The sequence below is a fragment of the Aethina tumida genome, chromosome 2 (assembly GCF_024364675.1).
Source record: "Aethina tumida isolate Nest 87 chromosome 2, icAetTumi1.1, whole genome shotgun sequence".
In the NCBI taxonomy this organism is placed as follows: Eukaryota; Metazoa; Arthropoda; class Insecta; order Coleoptera; family Nitidulidae; genus Aethina; species Aethina tumida.
In genome coordinates, this window is record NC_065436.1 from 2,485,278 (window position 1) to 2,508,607 (window position 23,330).

Consider the following 23,330-nt stretch of genomic DNA (forward strand, 5'->3'; position numbering starts at 1 on the left):
ACTATTAAAATGCATGAAAAAAATGTATACATAAAGTTCCAACATATAACGTTAAAATGTATAATAGTCTTTGCACTTATCGATAAAAAATATATATAAAATCATATTGTAAAATACAGTATTCAATAAATAAAAATAAGTTACGCAGCTCGCGTGCCTAATTTCCTCAACACTTTCAGCCCCTGTTCCTGGTATTCCTCCTTTGACATCCAAAATGCGTCCCTATCCTTCATGACCTCGGCCAAGACGGCGCCGCCGATGAACACCATGTCTTTGCGTCTTGGCGGGTCTTCAATTCGAATTTTGAACTTGTTCAGCTTCGTCGTGTCGTTCTTAAGTACTCGCTCCAGGTACAGTTGCTTGATCTCCCGTTCAAGTCTGGAGGGTAGTCCGGGATACATCGTCGAACCGCCCGACAGGACTATGTGTTTGTAGAGTTCCGGCCTCATGTCGATGTCGGCAGCCTGGAATAAGGCAACTTACTGTACTTTGTGACACTTTTTAGGTTAGGTTATGTTAAGACAATAACATTCAAAATTACTGAAAGAAACAGTTTAAAACAATTGATTTTATACTTATTTTTGTTAACTGTAAGTCCACCTTTTGATATATCAAATAAACAAACACTGTACTGTATTGTAATATGAGGTGATTATTGGAATCTTGATGTTATTTACCTGAATTGTGTTAAAAACTAGTTCTGCGATTCCCTGCCCTTCAACATTGATCAGATGGGGCTGGAATAAAGCCTCGGGTGCCTCAAAACGTTCGCCTCCCACTTTAATAACCCGTCCATCAGGCAATGTGTAAGGTTCAACCAAAACTGTTGTTTCCAGAGCTAAACGTTGTTCAGTTTCGATGTCGTAACCAATGTAGCACAGTTGTTCCTTCATCATCCTCACCTACATTAATAAATAACCGTATATTATGTATTAATTATGTATTGTTTACATACAGTTTCAAAATCGGCTGAGTGATTGAATGCGTAGCCTCTGAGCAAAAGGAGCTTGATTAGGTAGCGTGTGATGTCGCGACCGGCTATATCCAGTCGTCTGGTAAGATGTGGCAGTGCAAATTCCTCGTACACGGGACAAATGTGAGTTACACCGTCGCCGGAGTCTACAACGACCCCAGACAACAGACCCTGAAATTCACAGTGTAACTATCACCCACGTTTGGCTTTTGTGTGTCGTTACCTGAGCATATAAAGTTAACACAGCCTGAATAGCGACGTAGGTGCCGGCGAATCCGTACTTCTCAAACATGACTTCGATCATTTTCTCCCTGTTCTTCAGCGGATTCATCGGCGGCTCAGTCAGAAGAATCTGAAACCAGTTGAGTTACAACTTCCCCTAAGACACTTTAATGTCAAGTCACCTTTGTTTCTTTGGGATCGAGGTCCATCTTCTTGGGACCGAACGTGTAGTCCCACACGTGGCACATGTCCTCCCAGTTGCGGACGATGCCGTTCTCCATCGGATAGTTGACCTCCAGCAGCGACCTGAGCTGGGACGCCTCGTCGCCTACCATCAGGTCCTAAAAAACACGTTAGAACGTATTAATTCAAGGGATTTCGTTGTTGTCGGCAACAAACTACGATATGGGAAAAGTGGTAATACTTACAGGAAGTGTGCTTGCTACTCCCTGTTAAGCATGTAATAATTAGCCCAGAATTAACAAATTTTTGCGCTTACGTTCAGGTGGTTAATTGTTTTCGGGAGGGCGGGGTACTAAGCTAGAAATCACTGGAGGGACACACGCATTCTTGGTAATAATCTGGTTTATTAATGGAGTGTTTAACCCAATCAGGCTGTTGAAAAATTTTATTTTTTGATACATTACATTAATAAAAAATAAAATTTTTCAACTAATAAAACTCATTGGATTTATTTAGGGATAAAAGTGCAATATTTACATTTAAATTTGTAAACATAATTAAATTACTTCATTGTAAAAACTATAATAAATGTTTATATATTGTAAGATAACAAAATGTTTACCAATAAGATAAGATAGTGGTATTTGGGTAACTAGAAAATATCACAAAGCTTTCCTTCATTGCCAAGTTTAATAAAAACAATTATTAAGTTATATTCAATGAGGACAATTGTAAATTTCAATGTTAAAGAATTAGGTGTAATTGCCCAAATAACAAAACATGCATTTGTTTATAAAAGTTAACAGTGTAAAATATTAGTAGGGGGAAAAATACATGGGGTAAACATTCAAATACACATCAGTGAACTTACTTCTACATGTAAACCCTAGAATATAAAAAGAAGACATGAGTATCGATAACTGACAACTTCCTGTTGACTGGAGGATTTTAATGTTGGGACTTACCTTAACTTCAATGTCGCCTATTTTATTTACAGCTCTAATTATCGGTCGTCCCACCATGGAAGGGAAAATATGAGCAGGAAAATTACTACCGGCATATCCGCACTTAACGAACTAAAAGGAAGAAGGTTATGTTTTTATCTAATTATCGTCGATTTCTTAATGAATTTCAGGACTCACCCCAGTGCCATTATCACAAACAATTACTTTTCTACCTTGACTATCCATTATATTAAATTTAACAACTAATTTATCCTAAATAACAATTTTTTTACGTGTGATTCATTCGTTTTTTTACCACACCTCAAGTTGACAGCAAATTTGACGTTTGTTGTTGATAAAACAGTTATCTAGACTTACGCCCCGTTTATTTGTCAATAAAGAAACCAGCGCCATCTAAAAGTGACAGCTCCAGTTTGAGTGCTAGGAAGTTATTTATGAGTTTACAACAAATTAATCATTTAAATTCGCTTCCACATTTAAGTAACAACAGGAAATAAAGTGAGTTATCCAAGGATAAATTATCAAATCGGCCTTAAACTACGGTCGCGTCATCATAACCTATGAAAAACTTGTCGCATCATGAAGAATGTTATTCCCTTTTAGATGTCATGAATTTTCCTTCAACGGAGCTATTACTGGGCAGACAAAGGTCTCGACAATGGGTCCCGTTACTGAGCCAACAAGTAAGTGCGCGGGTTAAATTGTTTGGAGGTCCTCCTATTGTATCAAATTACAGCTCAGACTACGGCACATCACTCACATACTGGCATTCAATATTACGTCGAAGAAATCAGATAGTTTCTACTTTACGTTCCATCTGACACCAATGTGTGCACCGTTTTATACTAGTGAGAAAACTAAAGGGCCAAATCTCAAATGGACTGAACTGAATGTTAAAAACACTATCAATACTTCTGCATCTGGTAAGTTTTTCAGTTAGTTTATACAAGATATGGTGTAGACAATTGCCAATAATCATAGCATTAGTAATAATATTATTGTTTTTTAAAAATAAATAGATTTTAAGCCTTATCTCATCACATAAGTTATCTCATAAGATAAACACCATTGAAAATTAACAATGTTTATATATTTTCCAGCTCTGGTGTTAAGAATTTGGCAGAGCCGAGACAATGAAATGGACAAAATCGTATTAACATGGGGGATCAACTTATCCGGCCTGGTCTACCTGGGCAACCGAGCCGTCGAGATTCTGCCTTCGTATTTCAAAAACAATTCTGTGATATTTTGCATCGCCGGCGGCTATTTCAGCAGCCAGCGCACGATACGTACCGATCTACCGAAACCAGTCCCGTTTATCGATAACGTAAACGTCTGCGGCGACGTTGGCACGGGCAAAGTGTACAGGAAAACGTCCGTCAAAACCCAAAGCAATGAGGTGTGCAAAAGCTACTCGTTGGAGAAGCTGAGGCGGCTGCAGGCGCTGCAGATTGCTATCAGGAATAAGGCGGTGGATGTGGAACACATTAAGGATAAGATCAACGTGCAGAAGGGCGAGGGCAACGTGAAAGAGGGTGTTCAGTTTGCAGAAACCAGTTCTAGTCGGGCGAATAATGTCAGATATGAACCGCAGCTACTGACAATGAATTCGCTTAATAAAATGCTGCAGGTATACGTTTGTTTATCATATCATTGACTGGTGACTCACTGTTCGTTTGCACAGGAAAGACCCACCACATTACAAAAGCAGGAAATGATAAGACTCAAGAAGGAGATAGAACGGACACGTTATAGGACAAAGTTGTTGTCTACTGAAAGGGACAGGAAATTGGTGCTAATACGCCAACTGAGGCAGAAACATGCAGCACGTGTTGAAGAAAATGATATTAAGAGTAAGGTTTTATTGATTGAATTTCCATTTTTCCTATATTTCTGTAACTGTTGATCCAATGGTGTTCAAACATATACCAGTAATTCAGTAATTCATGACATATATTTATAGATTCTGAATTAATGGAGAACTACCATGCTTTGAGTCGGGAGGCTGAAAAACTGAAGGAGATTAAGAGAAACTTGTTGCATCACAGGGAAATATTCCGGCACTTGAGTTCACATGTGCAGTTTCGAAGGAACCAACTGATGAGACAGTTGCTGTGTATTTATCCCATAGAAAAGAAGGCAGAAAATAAATATGTTATACACAATATTTATTTACCCAATTCTGATGTGCTTACAGGTCTGTTTATTTGGTTCATAAATACTTTTGAAATTGTAATTACTTGTTTATTTCAGATTGTTCAGATGTTGGCTTATCGGTAGCTTTAGGATATGTGACACACATTTTAACAATGTGTTCAATAATATTGCAAGTACCTTTGAGATATCCAATGTTGCATTACGGTTCTAGGTCGTACATAACAGACAATGTCTCACCCTTGTTGCCCGACAAAGAAAGGGAGTAAGTGTAGGTTAGTCATACAAGATTCAGCAGGAATTAACGATTATTTATTGATAGATTTCCGTTGTTTGCCCGTGGCAAAGACAAGATGCAGTTTACCTATGCTGTGTACCTCCTGAACAAGAACATAGCCCAGCTCCGCTGGCTCTACTACATTCACACGCCAGATCTGAAGGCAACCCTGCCTAACCTCCTGGGTCTGCTGCACGGCCCCCGCGACCGTGTCGAACTCACCACCCCGTTCTCGGGCGCCGGCCTGCTGGACACGCTCAGCTGCGCCGGCCTAGAAGACGACCCCAAACGCCACTCGCCCTCCACGTCCGGCCTGCCGTGCCAGCAACTCGTTAGTTTACGTAGCTTTGGTTCGAGTCCGAATATATGCGATCCAATTTTAGACTGCTTAAAACACGAGCGACTGCAACAAAGGTCTGCCAGTCCGGTTAGTCACAGGACGAGGACGGGACAGTGCTCGAAGGAGTTGGCGATACCGGAGGCGTTTCTCAACAGGCAGATCAGCAAGGATTCGTTCAAGAACATGGCACTTGACGGGTGCAGCAACTTGCTGTGCTGCGGTGTGTTAATTAACTTTAAATTTTGTTGTACCGGTTACAAGTTTAAACCACTTACTTTTGCATTTTTTTCAAGCTAGTTTGGATGTAGTATAATCAGATAATTTTTTAATTGATTAATTCACACACAAAACGGTATATTTGTAGTTTTAAATGTGTGTTTTTAGATAATTAGTCTCCAGAATGGTGGATCAAAATGTTAGGTTAAGTTAGGTTAGGTTAGTTACCTACCTGTCAAAATTTGAGCAAATTTTAAATTTTTGTCCAATTCAAACAGATTAAGTACCTTTAGACGTATAATTTATAACTGTAGACTGGTTGCCCTGATTTGCTGAGAAGAAATGTTGTAAGAGAAGGCTTCTGTGTTTGTATAACGTATCGTTTTGTTGCAGGTGAAAGCTCCACGGCATCTCGATCGTCCTCAACTAGTTCAACAATTAACCTTAACAAAATAGGAATAGCTAACATTGAAAGCTGTGATATATGCGTTAACCACGACACTAACACAGACACAATCGAAGAAGGAACAGACCCATTGGACCCATCATCGAATATGTCCACCTTAGTGTCGACAACAGTGAGAGTTCACAGTACTGATCAACTACCAAAGGACGAGTCAAAGCAAAACAGAAGGCTGAGCAGATCGTTGGGGTCTTACACTGAAGAAGACACCATCCTGCAACTGCGTACGAGTTTCGAGCTGGGCTCTGAACCTCTGCTGAACGTCTCGAACGACTCGAAAGACGAGGTGAAAAGTCTGCAAGGGCAGCAACAGTTTTTGGAAAAGTGGCTGGAAACCGGCCCCAATTTGGTATGCTCCGAGGAGAGTTTGTATCCAGACGAGATTTTAGGTAGCACGTCGTTGAACTTCTCCACCCAACCTCTGACAGCTAGAACCGATGCGTTGATGAACACCAAGTCGTTCAATTTGGTGAGACCGAAACAATAGGGAATTATTTCATTCTAATAGAATTCAGTTATGTGATATTTTTATATGCGACGTTAAGGCTAGGTTACTTTTTAAAATTATGGATGTAATATATAATAAATCGTATTTGTTGTTTATGCATCATGTACTGTTGTCTTTATTTAAATAAATTAGGACCCTATTACCTTTGTTTTATTTGTTTGTTGACCTTTTGAATTATTAATTGAATAATAAAACCGTCCATTATTACTTCATCACGTGCGTTTTACGTTATTATAAATTTAATGTAGTTTTTTGGACATATTGAAATTTATTTTAATGTTTTATGTACTTGGATAACAACATCTATTTAATATATTTTATGAGGTCGTTTAAAATAACATAAAATCTCTGACGTCGAAGCATTTACGCAAATTTATTGAGCGCATTTATTAAACTGAAAATATTGTTATAAACTGTGTTTTATTGACAGAATTGATTAGTATGTTATAAAAATAGCATAATAATAAACTGTTAAATTGCAATAATATTGTTTATATGCTAATATAGAATTCAATTTTGTCCTTGCAATTATTTAAGCCTGTAAATTTTAAGTATTTAATATTTAATTGCAATTGATGGTGTGATATAAATAAAGGCGACTGCGACTTATTAAATTGTTTTATTTATTTAATGTCCACATAAAATTAAATAATTTCTAAAATATTAATTTAAAAATTAAATTTAATTCTTTTTTATTACGTCAAATAAGAAATTATTCAATAAAATAGATAAATCCATGTAAAATTTATTTAAATATCTCTTTAATGTGTATAAAATTATTAAGAACTTTACATTAATCAAGCAATAGTACATTTTTAATTTATTAATTTTCATATAAAATTAAATAACTTTCAAAATATTAATTTAGTTAAAGAATAAAAAAATATTAGAATTAAATAATTAAGGAATATATTTAAATTACATTTTTTACAAAAAAGTAAATAATTAAAAATTAAGTATTTAAATTATTTTATTGAAATTAGTAATTTGAGTTATTGAATAAAGTTATTAAACAACATAATAACATTTAAATCTTAATTAAATTATATTTAAGTTTATTAATTACATACTTTATTGTTTATGGTGTATTTGGTATTGAAAACATGAATATGATTACACATTTTACATAAAAGTTTATAGATAATTGATGGCCAGTGTTATTATAAATGAAACTCTTTTATTAGACAAACACAATAGCTACAATCAACATTTTGATCCTCACGTTCTTTTGCTGTGCCTGACATTGTGTGTGGAGGTCTTGGTGCACTTTTTCAGCTTTTTTCTGGTCATCAACGGCGACACTTGCTTTTTGACCATCGCCTTGTTCTCGACCTCAATGAATTGGTTTTGTACCGTGAATATGCTCACATCTATCCTGTTGAGCTCCTCAGGCTCGTGTTTGTATGCAGCTATTAAGTTCCTGTCTTCCTGTAAAACACCCGGTGCGATCACCTGGAAGATCTCCCTGGACCATTCCGGCACTCCTTCGGGCGCCACGATGAACTGCCAGTAAGGTATTCCTAGGTGGGCGATGCACATCCTGAAATAAGTCGTAAAGTTTTCGGCCAGGAAGTAGAACGCGTACGGGGAACAAAATAACCAGATGCTGGCGGGGTTGTGCTGATTAAGATAGACCAGTACCACCTTGTTCGCCTCGTCTATTTTCGAAATCTCGAACACCTTGCTCTCACGTGACAATGACAGCTTGTATTTATTGTCGACTTTTTCAACATCCGCCTTCGGCTTAGTTTCGTAGCCGTAAGTCCTGACGAGACTCTCCAACGGATTCATCTCGATTTTGCCCAACGCACCTATGACGGAGCCGTCCGTGCAGTCGTACGAAAAGTTGTACGTGTAAAGGAAGCCGTTGGTGGACGAATAGAAGTTCCTCAGGTCTTCGGACAGAAGCACACCGTTGTTACTCTCCCACGCCCGGATGTCCGTGTCCTTAAGGCCGCGTATCCTCTTCAAGTTAATGTTGTTGACGCAGGGATTGGCATCCAACGTTTTTGTGATGCCCAACAGTAAATTTTGATAAAATGATTCCTCGGAGACTTCATCAACCACGAATCCGGTTTTACTAAAACACAAAGCTACGCTTTATCCATCTCATTAATATATTAAATCGGTTCTTACTCCATAATAAATAACTAGAAATTTTACAGAAGTCATTGTCAGGAATGTTATGACATTACTTAATAGATAAAATAATTGGTAGTTTAAATGTGCCATTGTTTAATTATTTATATGACAAAGCTACAATAAATAAATATGGTGCTTACATTATGCACGCTGCCTCTTGCAACATGGTGTTTTTTGATATCATAGCAACCGACAGTCGATCAAACATCTCACCCATTTAAATTCTTTTAATAACTTATTCAAATGATAAACTATATTGTAAAGTATTTATATTCTGACTAAAATGTTCACATAATTATGTATTCCTTTAAAATAGATTTTAATACTGAAACAGTAATGTAGTCTTACAGGAATGTCTCTTTATACAACTGTACCTTTGAGATTAAACAAAACATTCAAAGGAGTCACTTTATGCGTAATTATAATTAAATGTTATATTTAAAATTTACAAGCTCAAATAGTTGCAGGAACTGTAAGTGTTAATTATTAATTATAATATAATTTTGTTATTAACCAATGATTATTTTTAAATTAGATTAAAGGCTTATAAATTAATTACTTAAAACTCTACTCAAATTAACTTTTTACTTCTTGAAATATACTAGTGATAAATTAATTTTGAATTAATTGAAATTGTTAAATAAAACCAAGATTAAAAATAGAAACTGAATCTTAATAATTTTAAATAAATAAATAAATAAAATGACATAATTAAAAAAATAAAAATATTAAAAAATGTAATTTAATAAAACAAGGGTTTAAAAATAATGTTTGAGTGCTGTTTTATTAATATAAATTAAGATATTTAACATAAAAATAATTAATAGTAAAAAATAACCTAAATGAAAAAAAAAAAAAATAAAAATGGAGGTTAAATTAATTAAAAAAAAGGATAAATTTCAATAAAATAATTTAATAATAATATATTTGAATTATATTTTTATTATTATAAATTATAAATAAATTATAAATATTTTAAATATTTTGACAACTATCTAAATTCTACAAAAGTTTGTTTAAATGATTTAATAATGTGTCTACAATTTAGCAGAATAAATATCTAGTTTTTAATATTTTTAAAAATTTATTAAATATATTTAAAAAAAATAATTTAATAAAACACAATTTTAAAAATAACAGTTGAGTTATTGAAATACTCAATTCAATTTTTAAAGTATTATTTTGTAGTTTTAAAATATTCTTAAATTAGTGTATCAAATTTTATAAACTATTAATTATTATATTTATTCAATAAAATTTTACCATTATGTGGTTGTTTCAATCAAAAACTTAGATATTAACATTAAATAAGAATTAATTTTCATTAACTTTGTTAGTGAATTAAGATAAATAATAATTTGTTATTCACTTATGTTTAAATATTTGAAAAATATGTTTTAAAAATATTATATAATTTAAAAATTTAAACAATAGTTGCTTTAAACAATAAATTTTAATACAATCTTATAATTTTTAATTTATTTAATCATAAATATAATAATTGTGGTTATTTTTACATAAAATTAAACAATTTCAGAGAAATTAATTTAATATTATAATATACATTAAACTTTCATATTATAATATAATAATTTTATTAAAATTTATTAATTAAATTCAATATTTTAATAGACATTTTATATAAACCAAATCTAAGATTTGTTTAAATATTTTTGCAATGAGTCTAAAAGTAAAATATTAGTTGTTAAATTTATTCAATAAAATTTTACCATTATGTGGTTGTTTCAATAAAAATTTAGATATTAACATTAAATAAGAATTAATTCTTATTAACTTTGTTAGTGAATTAAAATAAATAATACTTTTTATTCATTTATGTTTAAATATTTGAAAATATGTTTTAAAAATATTATACAATTTAGAAATTTAAACAATGGTTGCTTTAAACAATAAATTTTAATACAATCTTATTAATTTTAATTTATTTAATCATGATTATAATAATTGTGGTCATTTTTACATAAAATTAAACAATTTCAGAGGATTTAATTTAATATTATAATATACATTAAACTTTCATACTATAATATAATAATTTTATTGAAATTTAGTTGTTTTATTTATTTAATATGATAATTTTCTGAAATCATAATAAAAATAATTGGTTTATTTATTGTTGTCATTTTACAAAAATAGTTGATTAACATAAATCTGTGTAACTTCCTTCGGGATACATAATTCATAGATAACACGTATTTGTCCATAAATCACTATATATATATATATATATATATATATATATATATATATATATATATATATACAGGACGTGTTATCAAAGATCAAAAGTGTTAATTTGGTGTATAGAAGAAAGACAACACGACGTGCACCGAGTGTGAGTGAGTCGGTCCTTTTGCGTACTGTTTGTTTATAAATGATCGTCCGTTGATTGTTCATTGTTTATAATTAGGTCGAAAATAAATCAATAAATAATTGTGGCGGGCCGTTTTAAAATAGGCAGCCAACAAGTCGGCGCGAGACGTCGGCGCACGCGCACCGCACCGCTAGATGTCAGACTAACAGTAATTTTAGTTCAATGGTCGTTGCCGTGTTGTTGAGTTGGTTTTGATTGATGTTGTGCAAAAATGTGGCTGTCAAACAACAAATGGACTCACAGCAATAGGATATTCCACAAGACAAATCATGACCGACTCATCTGAAGAGTAAGTACGGCCTTAACCCCGGCGCAGTCGACACCCCTGCAACCCCAAAGCCCCGGTCGCCATCATTCCGGCCACTCGGCCGTATTTTAACAGGAAACCGGTGCAATTGCGGGGCCGACGCGCCGCAATTTAGACGGTTCTCGCTGGTGCGGACGACGTGCTGGCCGCACTAGTCCGGCCAGTCCGACAGATACGATTTGTGTCATAACTTTTCATGATCATTCATTGTATAGTAATCAATGGGCTCCATTCATAATATTTCCACTTCATAAACTGTTTTCTTGCACTGCATACCATGGACGGGCGCCCGCCACGGTCCACCACTGTTTATTATACATTTCTACGCCCACCTCGTGCATATTATAAAAACAACACTTGTGAATGGAGCACTGTTGTATTTATTTTCGATTTTTTTCTCCGCCGCACTTGCCCCGCGTCCTCGGGTGGTGCACTTGTTATGTAAAAAGGGGGTACACACAGGTATAGGACGGCGGGCACACGCCTCGTTGCCCCCGCGACACTTATTTTCGTTGTTTGGTGCGGCGCCCGATCGCGCCCACCGTTTTCATTCAATTAATTATTTCTGATTCTGTGAATGGATGGTGTTATTAATCTGTTTTTGCGGCCGCGGTTTCGGATAAGATTGCGATTTGTGCGGTATTTGTTTACTATTTTGTTGGACGCTGGAGAGTTTTTGTTTATCGTGTTGGTAGGGAAGTGCGCCGGCCAATCAGGGGACTCCTTTTCGTATTGTTTATTAAAAGGTTCACTTTTAAGTTAATTGTTGGGGGTTCCCACGTTTTGATGTTTCAATAATGTGTCCAAAACTATTGGAAGTGAAAAAGTTACTAATTTTTTCAACGTACTTGCTTAATTATTGATTTTTCACATAAAATTAATTATTTTTCAATAAAAAAATCCTAATAAGGTTATTAAATTATTTAATACTTGATTGAATTAAATAGAAATTTGTTTAAATTTATTATATTTTTCCTTTTATATTATTCTTTTTATTGATTTAAACATACTAGTTTTTACATAAAATTGACTATTTTAAACTAAATAAATGATTCTTATGAAGTATTTTAAGTAATAAGTATATATAGTATAAGTATTTTAAATAATTTATTAAATACATGACAAAATACAACAGAAAATTGTTTAAATATATTATTAATATTATTTTTGTATTGTTTAATTAATTCTAGTAAACTCTTTTTAAAACATTTTGTTGTTTATGTGGTAATTTATTGATTTAAAATATTAATTTTTACATAAAATTGTTTATTTTAAAGTAAATAAATAATTCTTATTAAGTGTTTATAAATAATTTATTAAATACATGACTAAATACAACTATAACTAAAATTGTTTAAATATGTTATTAATATTATTTTTATACTGTTTAATTAATCCCAGTAAACTCTTTTTAAAACATGCAGTTTGTGTGATTATTTGTTGATTTAAAATATTAATTTTTACATAAAGTTGACTATTTTAAAGTAAATAAATGATTCTTGTTAAGTATTTTTATACTTAATATTTATTTAATTTATTAAATACATGACAAAATATATCAGAAATTTGTTTAAATATATTAATAATATTATTTTTATATAGTTTAATTAATCCCAGTAAACTCTTTTTAAAATATTATGTAGTTTGAGTGATTATTTATTGATTTAAAATATTAATTTTTACATAGTATTGATTATTTTAAAGTAAATAAATGATTCTTATTAAGTATTTTTAAATAATTTATTAAATGCATGACAAAATTCAACAGAAATTTGTTTAAAAATATTAATAATATTATTTTTATACAGTTTAATTAATCCCAGTTAACTCTTTTAAAGCATTTTGTAGTTTGTGTGATTATTTGTTGATTTAAAATAATTAATTTTTACATAAAATTGATTATTTTAAAGTAAATAAATGATTTTTATTAAGTATTTTTAAATAATTTATTAAATACATGACAAAATTCAACAGAAATTTGTTTAAAAATATTAATAATATTATTTTTATACTGTTTAATTAATCCCAGTAAATTCTTTTTAAAACATTTTGTTGTTTAAGTGTTTATTTGTTGATTTAAAATATTAATTTTTACATAAAATTGATTATTTTAAAGTAAATGAATGATTGTTATTAAGTATTTTTAAATAATTTATTAAATACATGACAATGTTCAACAGAAATTTGTTTAAAAATATTAATAATGTTATTTTTATACAGTTTAATTAATCACAGCAAACTTTTTTTAAAACATTATGTAATTTGAGTGATTATTTGTTGATTTAAAATATTAATTTTTACATAGAATTGATTATTTTAAAGTAAATAAATGATTCTATTTAAGTATTTTGAAATAATTTATTAAATATATGACAAAATTCAACAGAAATTTGTTTAAAAATATTAATATTATTTTTATACAGTTTAATTAATCTCAGTAAACTCTTTTTAAAACATTTTGTAGTTTGTGTGATTATTATTATTAAGTATTTTTAAATAATTTATTAAATATATGACAAAATTCAACAGAAATTTGTTTAAAATTATTATTAATATTATTTTCATACAGTTTAATTAATCTCAATAAACTCTTTTTAAAACATTTTGTAGTTTGTGTGATTATTTGTTGATTTAAAATATTAATTTTTACATAAAATTGACTATTTTTAGTAAATAAATGATTCTTATTAAATATTTTTAAATAATTTATTAAATACTTGACAAAATCCAACAGAAGTTTGTTTAAATATATTAACAATATTATTTTTTATATTGTATTGTATTATTAATTTTATATCATTATATTTGATTTTCTAAAGCAATTCTAAAAGAATAATATATTATGTACATAATTCAATCCTCAATTATAAAATTTGAATGTCATTGTCAATCTCGTCATTATAAATTTGTAATTTTTATTAATTAAATATTTATTATTGTTATGATATAATTATAAACACTTTCATAACTTCCGTTTTTGTGGTTTATTTAGTAAAAAGTACTAAAATATATAACATTAAGGAAACACTTGTGTTTCTCAAATTCCAACAGTGTGTGAACGTGTGAATGATGTCACATCCGATCTGAACGGAAACGGTGAATAAGAACCACTGAAAAGTGCGTGTCTCCCATTGCCAAATCTTTAAGAAAACAAACTTAAAAGTTGGTTGTCAATATAGTTTTTATAAATTAAATATAATATTTACAGTGGTGATTCAACGCTGACAATTTTAACTAAATGTACTCAAGGTAATTGTTATCTATTGCAAATAGGTAGTTTTGCATTTAAATTATAATTTTTTGTAAGCTGTCTACAATGTTCATAAATGATGCTATTTTTACATTTGTAGACAAATTTATATTTGTGTCAGGCAAATAAATAATAAATATTTCTGAAATCAGCTTTTTTGTATAAGGTATTCATAAAACATGCTATTTTTACACTTTTAAACAAAGTTACATGAAAAAATAGTTGCTATAACTATTTCTAAATTAGATCAGTGGAAAAACTTCCTCTTGTCAAAGGATGAGAGAAATCAAATTAATTTTATTAAGATATTGAGACATTTAATATGTAACTGGGATTTAAACTATTTGAGACCACTTCCAAAAATATTAAACCCACAGTTTATATTAGTATTATCATTATTGTATTAATTATCCTGTTTTATCCCACAATATTAATAGAATACAAGAAGTATTTCACTATATTTTGATGAGACTGAGACACAAACATGTTGTTCCATAAATAATTTCATTATACTTCACCCAACATTAAAAAATCAAAGGAAAACTGATTTTAATTAAATATCTAAACAATTAATGTGTAACTGGGATTTAAAGTATTTGAGACCACTTCTAAAAATATTAAACCCACAGTTTTTATTGGTATTATCATTATTGTATTAATTATCCTGTTTTATCCCACAATATTAATAGATTACAAGAAGTATTTTACTATATTTTGATGAGGCTGAAACACAAACATGTTGTTCCATAAACAATTTCATTATACTTTACCCAACATTAAAAAATCAAAGGGAAACTGATTTTAATAAAATATCAAAACAATTAATATGTAATTGGGATTTAAAGTATTTGAGACCACTTCCAAAAATATTAAACCCACAGTTTATATTAGTATTATCATTATTGAATTAATTATCCTGTTTTATCACACAATATTAATAGAATACAAGAAGTATTTCTCTATATTTTGATGAGGCTGAAACACAAACATGTTGTTCCATAAGCAATTTCATTATACTTTACCCAACATTAAAAAATCAAAGGAAAACTGATTTTAATAAAATATCAAAACAATTAATATGTAATTGGGATTTAAAGTATTTGAGACCACTTCCAAAAATATTAAACCCACAGTTTTTATTAGTATTATCATTATTGAATTAATTATCCTGTTTTATCCCTCAATATTAATAGAATACAAGAAGTATTTCACTATATTTTGATGAGGCTGAGACACAAACATGTTGTTCCATAAATAATTTCATTATACTTCACCCAACATTAAAAAATCAAAGGAAAACTGATTTTAATTAAATATCTAAACAATTAATGTGTAACTGGGATTTAAAGTATTTGAGACCACTTCTAAAAATATTAAACCCACAGTTTTTATTGGTATTATCATTATTGTATTAATTATCCTGTTTTATCCCACAATATTAATAGATTACAAGAAGTATTTTACTATATTTTGATGAGACTGAGACACAAACATGTTGTTCCATAAACAATTTCATTATACTTCACCCAACATTAAAAAATCAAAGGAAAACTGATTTTAATTAAATATCTAAACAATTAATGTGTAACTGGGATTTAAAGTATTTGAGACCACTTCTAAAAATATTAAACCCACAGTTTTTATTGGTATTATCATTATTGTATTAATTATCCTGTTTTATCCCACAATATTAATAGAATACAAGAAGTATTTCACTATATTTTGATGAGTCTGAGACACAAACATGTTGTTCCATAAATAATTTTATTATACTTCACCCAACATTAAAAAATCAAAGGAAAACTGATTTTAATTAAATATCTAAACAATTAATGTGTAACTGGGATTTAAAGTATTTGAGACCACTTCTAAAAATATTAAACCCACAGTTTTTATTGGTATTATCATTATTGTATTAATTATCCTGTTTTATCCCACAATATTAATAGATTACAAGAAGTATTTTACTATATTTTGATGAGACTGAGACACAAAAATGTTGTTCCATAAACAATTTCATTATACTTCACCCAACATAAAAAAATCAAAGGAAAACTGATTTTAATAAAATATCAAAACAATTAATATGTAATTGGGATTTAAAGTATTTGAGACCACTTCCAAAAATATTAAACCCACAGTTTATATTAGTATTATCATTATTGCATTAATTATCCTGTTTTATCCCACAATATTAATAGAATACAAGAAGTATTTCACTATATTTTGATGAGGCTGAGACACAAACATGTTGTTCCATAAATAATTTCATTATACTTCACCCAACATTAAAAAATCAAAGGAAAACTGATTTTAATTAAATATCTAAACAATTAATGTGTAACGGGGATTTAAAGTATTTGAGACCACTTCCAAAAATATTAAACCCACAGTATTTAGTAGTATTATCATTATTATATTAATTATTGTGTATTTTACTATATTTTGATGAAACTGAGAAACATTCTGGAAACTTAAGTCAGTTTTTCTGTGTAACAGTCAAAATGAACCAATTTGGGATACCCTGTTACATCATAACTTGTTTTTGAACAAAATTCCTTACTTAAAATTAAATATTCTTTTATAAAACTCATAGAGTAACACATAAAAAGTGTGTGAACTCAGTCCTATTCAATGTGACCAATTAACAATTTATTATATCAGCATTAATTGCGCAACTTTCCCATCCCAAATGGAAACAAAGAGTGAATCACCGTTTTGGAGCATTACACACACACGCACGCACACACACACAAACATTCTCAGAATTTAATAAGTTCGAGAAATTCCATTCGTTTCGATGATCAAATTCAGGAAATCACAATTGGAAGTTGCCATTTCGGTGTTACGCTCCGAAATTGTTTAAAACCATCGGAACTTGTTGTATGTGTGTAGGGTGTATTTGTGTCGTTCCCGGAACCCGTGCACAATGACGTGTTCCTGAAAAATCGCCGGGATGGGGGAAAGGTGGTTTCCAGAGGTTGAACCCTAATTGAGGGGATTTGGCGGTTTATGAAAGGCTCACGCTTTTTTAAAGGGATTAAATGCCGGACAATGAACAGCTCTTAGCACTTTTTTGTGTAATTAAAAGTTTTAATGAATAAAGGTCACCTATTATTTGCACAAATTAACTTTAGGTATTTGTATTTACTATTTAATCTAGTTTAAAAACTTTTATTTCAAACCAGATTATTAGATTTATTTTAATCTCTTTAATATTTATTTCGAAGCTTTTAGAAAGTTATTTATCAATTTATTCCAATAAATATATTAAAAATTGTTGATGAAAGTAACTTAAATATTTATTTACCTTTCTAAATTAAGTTAAAACCTTTAACTTAATTTTAAGTCAAATAAAAACTTGTAATTAAAAATTTCTAAATATATTTTCTTACTTCAATTCATTCATTGTTCATCAAATTTTGTTTTATAAAAAGTCTCAATAAGAAAAGTCTATTCAAAATTGTAATATTTAGGGGGTTCCCCCTCATTGTATCTCATATAATGAGTGTAAAAAAAAATAATTGGGGTATTTAAATGTGACCAATAACCCTGTACATGTAAATTGTTTACAAATTTGTGTAATAAATGTTTATGTTTGTAAAAAATTAACAACTTTAATTATTTTTATCTGTGAATTTTATAATATGTATATTTTCTTTCCATTAAGTATTTTTAGATTATTTCAAGGATACTTCAGCAGTAATCACACCAATTTGCCAATATACTGGTCGATTCAAAAATTAAATACTCGTGTCTTAAATAATTTTATGTATTTGTCTTATTTATTGAAGAGATACTTTGGTTATTTACCTGTGATGTTTATATATAGTAAAACTTGGGTATTTAATTATGTACATCTCAATCAAATATAAATAAATAACCAACATAAAAATATATTTTATTTATATAAAGTTTAATATTATATAACAGTATAAAATGAAATATTTTTTTAAAAAATAAAATCATGTATGTGAGAATTAACCATAAACAGACAAACTTGATATGCAAATGGAAATCACAATATACAAAGTAAATATATACATTTCTATTAATTAATTGCAAATATTTATTTTGTTGATTTTTAAACAATTATTTTATTGTAGAAAATTGTAATATAAATTTTATTTTATGGCTGATAAAAAGTTGCAATAAAATCTGAAGGATATTAAAAATTGTTTGTTTAATTTGCTTTTACAATTATATATAAAGAAGTAATGTTTTAATTTGCATTTTATAAAAATAGTTCAAAGCATAGTTCATAGTTCAAAGCATTTTAATTAAACATTAAAAAATAAAATATAGATTTCTTTATTTGATAAATGTGTAAATTAAATTTCATTGTTAAACATAAAACTTTTATAAAATTAGAGAAATTGTATTATAAAATAGTTTTAACACAAATTGATAAAAATTTATTGAATAAATTAAGAACAATTTTAAAATTTTAATTATAAATTTTCATTTTCTACACGTGACTGATAAAAACTGGAAAAAAACAATCCATTTCTATATTCTATATTCTATATTCTATATTCTATATTCTATATTCTATATTCTATATTCTATATTCTATATTCTATATTCTATATTCTATATTCTATATTCTATATTCTATATTCTATATTCTATATTCTATATTCTATATTCTATATTCTATATTCTATATTCTATATTCTATATTCTATATTCTATATTCTATATTCTATATTCTATATTCTATATTCTATATTCTATATTCTATATTCTATATTCTATATTCTATATTCTATATTCTATATTCTATATTCTATATTCTATATTCTATATTCTATATTCTATATTCTATATTCTATATTCTATATTCTATATTCTATATTCTATATTCTATATTATATATTCTATATTCTATATTCTATATTCTATATTTTATATTTTATATTTTATATTCTATATTCTATATCTATTGAGACCAATAAATGTTTTTATAACTTAAATTTTATGTAAAAAATTTAAATTTTCGTAAATTATTAAAGAGAATTATTTATGTATTTTTGAAAATTTTATGAATTTTTTGTTTTTTTGTACAAGTTTCAGGAAAAAATATTTATGCCAATAAAATTTACATAAACTGATTATTAATTTGTAACTCAAAATTTGTACAATTATATCATTAATTATTTAAATTTTGTAAATTAATTGTGAATATCAGTATATTTCTTATTAATGAAATTCATATTAAATTAAAACATATTAAAAAAATATATAAACAATATAAATGTTTATTTTTTTTTAATTTTATTTTTGATTTCTGTGATACCATTTCTTATTTAATCACTTTATTTTTTAATTACTTAAGCCCATAATAATTGTTTCGCTGATTTTTGTGAGTATCAGTATATTTTTTATTAATGAAACTGATTATATTTTATATAAAATAAAAATATAATATTTTAAAAAATAATTAGTATCCTTGGTGCTTTTTTAAATCTATATTTTTTATTTCTGTTACATTATTTGTTAATTAAATTATTTTATTATTTACTTAATTCTAAAATAATTTTTTCGTTGAATTTTTTGACAATATTAATATAATTTTTACTAATAAGACTGATTATAATTTATACTAAATAAAAATAATAATTCTGTATTTTTGATTTTTGTGTCTTTAATTGTTACTTAAATCATTTTATTATTTAATTACTTAATCCCATAATAATTTTTTCGTTAATTTTTGTGAATATCAGTATATTTTTTATTAATGAGACTGATTATAATTTATATTAAATAAAAATATAATATTTGAAAAAATAATGAACAATCTTGATGTTTTTCTAAGTCCGTATTTTTAATGTTTGTGTCATTATTTGTTACTTAAATCATTTTATTATTTAATTACTTAATCCCATAATAATTTTTTCGTTAATTTTTGTGAATATCAGTATATTTTTTATTAATGAGACTGATTATAATTTATATTAATTTAAAAAATATAATATTTGAGAAAATAATTAACAATCTTGGTGTTTTTCTAATTCTAAATTTTTGATTTTTGTGTCTTTATTTGTTACTTAAATCATTTTATTATTCAAATACTTAATCCCATAATAATTTTTTCGTTAATTTTTGTGAATATCAGTATATTTTTCTATTAATAAGACTGATTATAATTTATTTTAATTAAAAGTATAATATTTAAAAAATAATCAACAATCTTTGTGTTTTTCTAATTCCGCATTTTTGTTTTTTATGTCATTATTTGTAAATTAAATCATTTTATTATATAATTACTTAATCCTATAATAATTTTTTCCTTGATTTTTGTGAATATCAGTATGTTTTAATTAATTAAACTGATTATAATTTAAATTAAATAAAATTATAGAATGATTTAAATTATATTTTATTTTTCAAGCAAGGTAATATCTATTAATATACAAAGAGTTGAACATTTTCTGGATAATTATTAATTTTTGACAATTATTTGGATAATTAATAATAAAATTATTATATTTATGTTTCCAGTATCGAATATCTTGTATGTTATATATTATATTTTGATTTTATATCATTATTTGTTACATAAATTATTTTATTGTTTAAAATATTTAAGTATTGTATATTTGCTTAATCAAGTATTTTTTATCTGCACCACCATTGTCACCGTATTGCGGTCATATCGGAGGTACCGTCGTGGTTTTCACCACTCAAAAAACATGAATGAAACAAACCAGGCCAATCTGAAAATGAATACCTGTATTTACGTTCAGTTCGTTTGAACAAAATTTAATTAACGTACATAAATAGATCGTGCACAATATTGCCATGGCCGGTTCAGATACATTCGAAGCTGCGTGGGACCGGCTTAAAAACTCTTCTCTCTCATCTCATTCATGCAGATTATATTGATGGATTAATACATAAATATAAATAGAAAATGTCTCTTAATGACAAAAATCCGTCCGTGGCGTTGTATTAATTAATTTCATTTAATTCCCACCATTAAAATAATTAAGAGTTTAACACACTTCCCCAGTAACGTAATTAACTAATGAATTAATCAGGCCATTATGACCAATAACATGGTGTGCCCGACGAACTGGTTTTGGTATTTTTATATTTCTTATGGGAATATTCTCACTTTTATTTATTATGGACGTTTAGTTTCCTGAGAAATGAATCAAATTGTTTTGCAAAATTTATATTATATGTTAATGTTTTATTTTTGTTTCAGGTAAGTGACTTACCATTATGGGGGTTTGTAAGTAGTACCATGGTTTAGATGTTACTATTACCAAAGTACAGCATTTTCTATTCAATTTATTCCTTGTTTTAACAGTAACAAATACAATATTTTTAAGATGCCTGTCTATACAGGGTGTGTCAAGTTGGTGATCCACTTTGTGGGAGTAAATTCAATTGTCTCCATTTGAAGCAAAATGCAGCATATATCAAACGATTCACAGAATCCAAATAAATAATATTTTTAGAAATCTCAGTAACAAGTTACTGACTATTCTATTTTCTCTCCCGGAGCACCTTCCTCGAACGTCAACCGGAATACACATTTCTGTCTCGTTTAAGGTTTTCCAAGAAGCACGTCAAAAATAAATAAAAAAACAAAAACAAATGTGCAACACAATTTGCAAGTTCACAAAAGCGGAGTTTATTCGTGTTTCGTGGAATCGTCATATCTGACGTCCTGTACGTTCCCTTTTATTAGTGGGAAACGGACGTGAACAAGTGTTTTGAGCTTTCCGTTTCGGAAAACTGGCAAGTCGGAATTCGGTCGCATGTTTGTTATCGGGGTTTCTTCTGTTTAGGTTTAATCAAATCAAAAAAAATTCCTGGACTAGTTATTGATATTTTAATATTTTCAGAGAAGCCAAATCGTATAAGAAACATGACTAAAATATTTCAACAACGGCAAAAATTAAAATTCTGTAAGAAAAACTGATAAAAGTAATTAAAATATAAATATTTTTTGGAAACTTTGTATAATTTTAGAATTTTTTAGAAAGAAATCGTTAAAATTTAAATAATTTTGAGGAATTTGGAAAAAACATTTGACATTATTAAGGACAAATATCACTAAAATATTTCAACAACCATAAAAAATGAAAATTCTGTAAGAAAAACTGAAAACAGTAATTAAGATATAAATGTTTCTTGAAAACTTTGTATAATTTTAGAATTTTTTAGAAAGAAATCGTTAAAATTTAAATAATTTTGAGGAATTTGGAAAAAACATTTGACATTATTAAGGACAAATATCACTAAAATATTTCAACAATCATAAAAAATGAAAATTCTGTAAGAAAATCTGAAAAAAGTAATTAAAATATAAATATTTCTTGAAAACTTTGTATAATTTTAGAATTTTTTAGAAAGAAATCGTTAAAATTTAAATAATTTTGAGGAATTTGGAAAAAATATTTGACATTATTAAGAACAAATATCACTAAAATATTTAAACAACCATAAAAACCTAAAATTCTGTAAGAAAAACTGAAAAAATAAATAAAATATAAATATTTCTTGAAAACTTTGTATAATTTTAGAATTTTTTAGAAAGAAATCGTTAAAATTTAAATAATTTTGAGGAATTTGGAGAAAACATTTGACTTTATTAAGGACAAATACCACTAAAATATTTAAACAACCATAAAAAATGAAAAGTCTGTAAGAAAATCTGAAAAAAGTAATTAAAATAAAAATATTTCTTGAAAACTTTGTATAATTTTAGAATTTTTTAGTAAGAAATCGTTAAAATTTAAATAATTTTGAGTAATTTGGAAAAAATATTTGACATTATTAAGAACAAATATCCCTAAAATATTTAAACAACCATAAAAAATGAAAATTCTGTAAGAAAATCTGAAAAAAGTAATTAAAATATAAATATTTCTTGAAAACTTTGTATAATTTTAGAATTTTTTAGAAAGAAATCGTTAAA

General features: G+C 28.0%; 4 protein-coding genes across 9 annotated transcripts in view; 2 read left to right on the top strand and 2 right to left on the bottom strand.

Moving 5' to 3' along the window:
• Nucleotides 1–46: 46 nt before the first annotated feature.
• On the bottom strand, nucleotides 47–2,679 carry LOC109600559 (actin-related protein 2). Of its 3 annotated transcripts, XM_049963603.1 has the most exons (9): nucleotides 2,521–2,679; nucleotides 2,344–2,454; nucleotides 2,250–2,264; nucleotides 1,624–1,644; nucleotides 1,378–1,536; nucleotides 1,197–1,325; nucleotides 956–1,144; nucleotides 678–902; nucleotides 47–464 (listed from the first exon to the last, which is right to left on the bottom strand). In XM_049963603.1, the coding sequence occupies exons 1-9, from the start codon at nucleotides 2,566–2,568 to the stop codon at nucleotides 141–143; spliced, it is 1,221 nt and encodes a 406-aa protein (XP_049819560.1). In that variant the 5' UTR covers nucleotides 2,569–2,679; the 3' UTR covers nucleotides 47–140. The 3 variants fall into 3 exon arrangements, with proteins under 3 accessions (XP_049819560.1, XP_019872282.1, XP_019872284.1); XM_020016723.2 differs by lacking the exon at nucleotides 1,624–1,644; XM_020016725.2 differs by lacking the exons at nucleotides 1,624–1,644; nucleotides 2,250–2,264.
• A 54-nt stretch (nucleotides 2,680–2,733) lies between these two features.
• On the top strand, nucleotides 2,734–6,440 carry LOC109600558 (UV radiation resistance-associated gene protein). 2 transcript variants are annotated; one of them, XM_020016721.2, is made up of 9 exons: nucleotides 2,734–2,841; nucleotides 2,947–3,026; nucleotides 3,080–3,266; nucleotides 3,444–3,973; nucleotides 4,028–4,196; nucleotides 4,307–4,540; nucleotides 4,597–4,762; nucleotides 4,820–5,334; nucleotides 5,724–6,440. In XM_020016721.2, the coding sequence occupies exons 2-9, from the start codon at nucleotides 2,952–2,954 to the stop codon at nucleotides 6,278–6,280; spliced, it is 2,433 nt and encodes an 810-aa protein (XP_019872280.2). In that variant the 5' UTR covers nucleotides 2,734–2,841; nucleotides 2,947–2,951; the 3' UTR covers nucleotides 6,281–6,440. The 2 variants fall into 2 exon arrangements, with proteins under 2 accessions (XP_019872280.2, XP_019872279.2); XM_020016720.2 differs by having other exon boundaries at nucleotides 2,753–3,026.
• A 1,018-nt stretch (nucleotides 6,441–7,458) lies between these two features.
• Nucleotides 7,459–8,639, bottom strand: LOC109600563 (tubulin polyglutamylase complex subunit 2). 3 transcript variants are annotated; one of them, XM_049963978.1, is made up of 3 exons: nucleotides 8,584–8,639; nucleotides 7,902–8,381; nucleotides 7,459–7,841 (listed from the first exon to the last, which is right to left on the bottom strand). In XM_049963978.1, exons 1-3 carry the CDS (start codon nucleotides 8,625–8,627, stop codon nucleotides 7,520–7,522), a joined length of 846 nt encoding a protein of 281 aa, XP_049819935.1. In that variant the 5' UTR covers nucleotides 8,628–8,639; the 3' UTR covers nucleotides 7,459–7,519. The 3 variants fall into 3 exon arrangements, with proteins under 3 accessions (XP_049819935.1, XP_019872288.2, XP_019872289.2); XM_020016729.2 differs by having other exon boundaries at nucleotides 7,459–8,381; XM_020016730.2 differs by lacking the exon at nucleotides 8,584–8,639 and adding an exon at nucleotides 8,438–8,495 and having other exon boundaries at nucleotides 7,459–8,381.
• A 2,328-nt stretch (nucleotides 8,640–10,967) lies between these two features.
• Nucleotides 10,968–23,330, top strand: part of LOC109600561 (sprouty-related, EVH1 domain-containing protein 2) — a 40,903-nt gene continuing 28,540 nt past the window's right edge. Inside the window, exon 1 of the mRNA XM_020016728.2 lies at nucleotides 10,968–11,127. Coding sequence (XP_019872287.1) covers nucleotides 11,108–11,127 — 20 coding nt within the window. The 5' untranslated portion in view covers nucleotides 10,968–11,107. The remainder of the gene's footprint in view (nucleotides 11,128–23,330) is intronic.

Excerpts from the sequence above, each read along its gene's own strand:
- LOC109600559 (XM_049963603.1), bottom strand. The coding sequence starts at position 2,568 with ATGGATAGTCAAGGTAGAAAAGTAATTGTTTGTGATAATGGCACTGGG. Across the intron at positions 1,537-1,623 it reads GAGTAGCAAGCACACTTCCT|GACCTGATGGTAGGCGACGA; the intron begins GTAAGTATTACC and ends CGTGTTTTTTAG. Across the intron at positions 465-677 it reads TAGTTTTTAACACAATTCAG|GCTGCCGACATCGACATGAG; the intron begins GTAAATAACATC and ends GCCTTATTCCAG.
- LOC109600558 (XM_020016720.2), top strand. The coding sequence starts at position 2,904 with ATGAAAAACTTGTCGCATCATGAAGAATGTTATTCCCTTTTAGATGTC. Across the intron at positions 3,267-3,443 it reads TATCAATACTTCTGCATCTG|CTCTGGTGTTAAGAATTTGG; the intron begins GTAAGTTTTTCA and ends TATATTTTCCAG. Across the intron at positions 4,763-4,819 it reads TTGCCCGACAAAGAAAGGGA|ATTTCCGTTGTTTGCCCGTG; the intron begins GTAAGTGTAGGT and ends ATTTATTGATAG.
- LOC109600563 (XM_020016729.2), bottom strand. The coding sequence starts at position 8,627 with ATGATATCAAAAAACACCATGTTGCAAGAGGCAGCGTGCATAAT. Across the intron at positions 8,382-8,583 it reads CAAGAGGCAGCGTGCATAAT|TAAAACCGGATTCGTGGTTG; the intron begins GTAAGCACCATA and ends TTTGTGTTTTAG.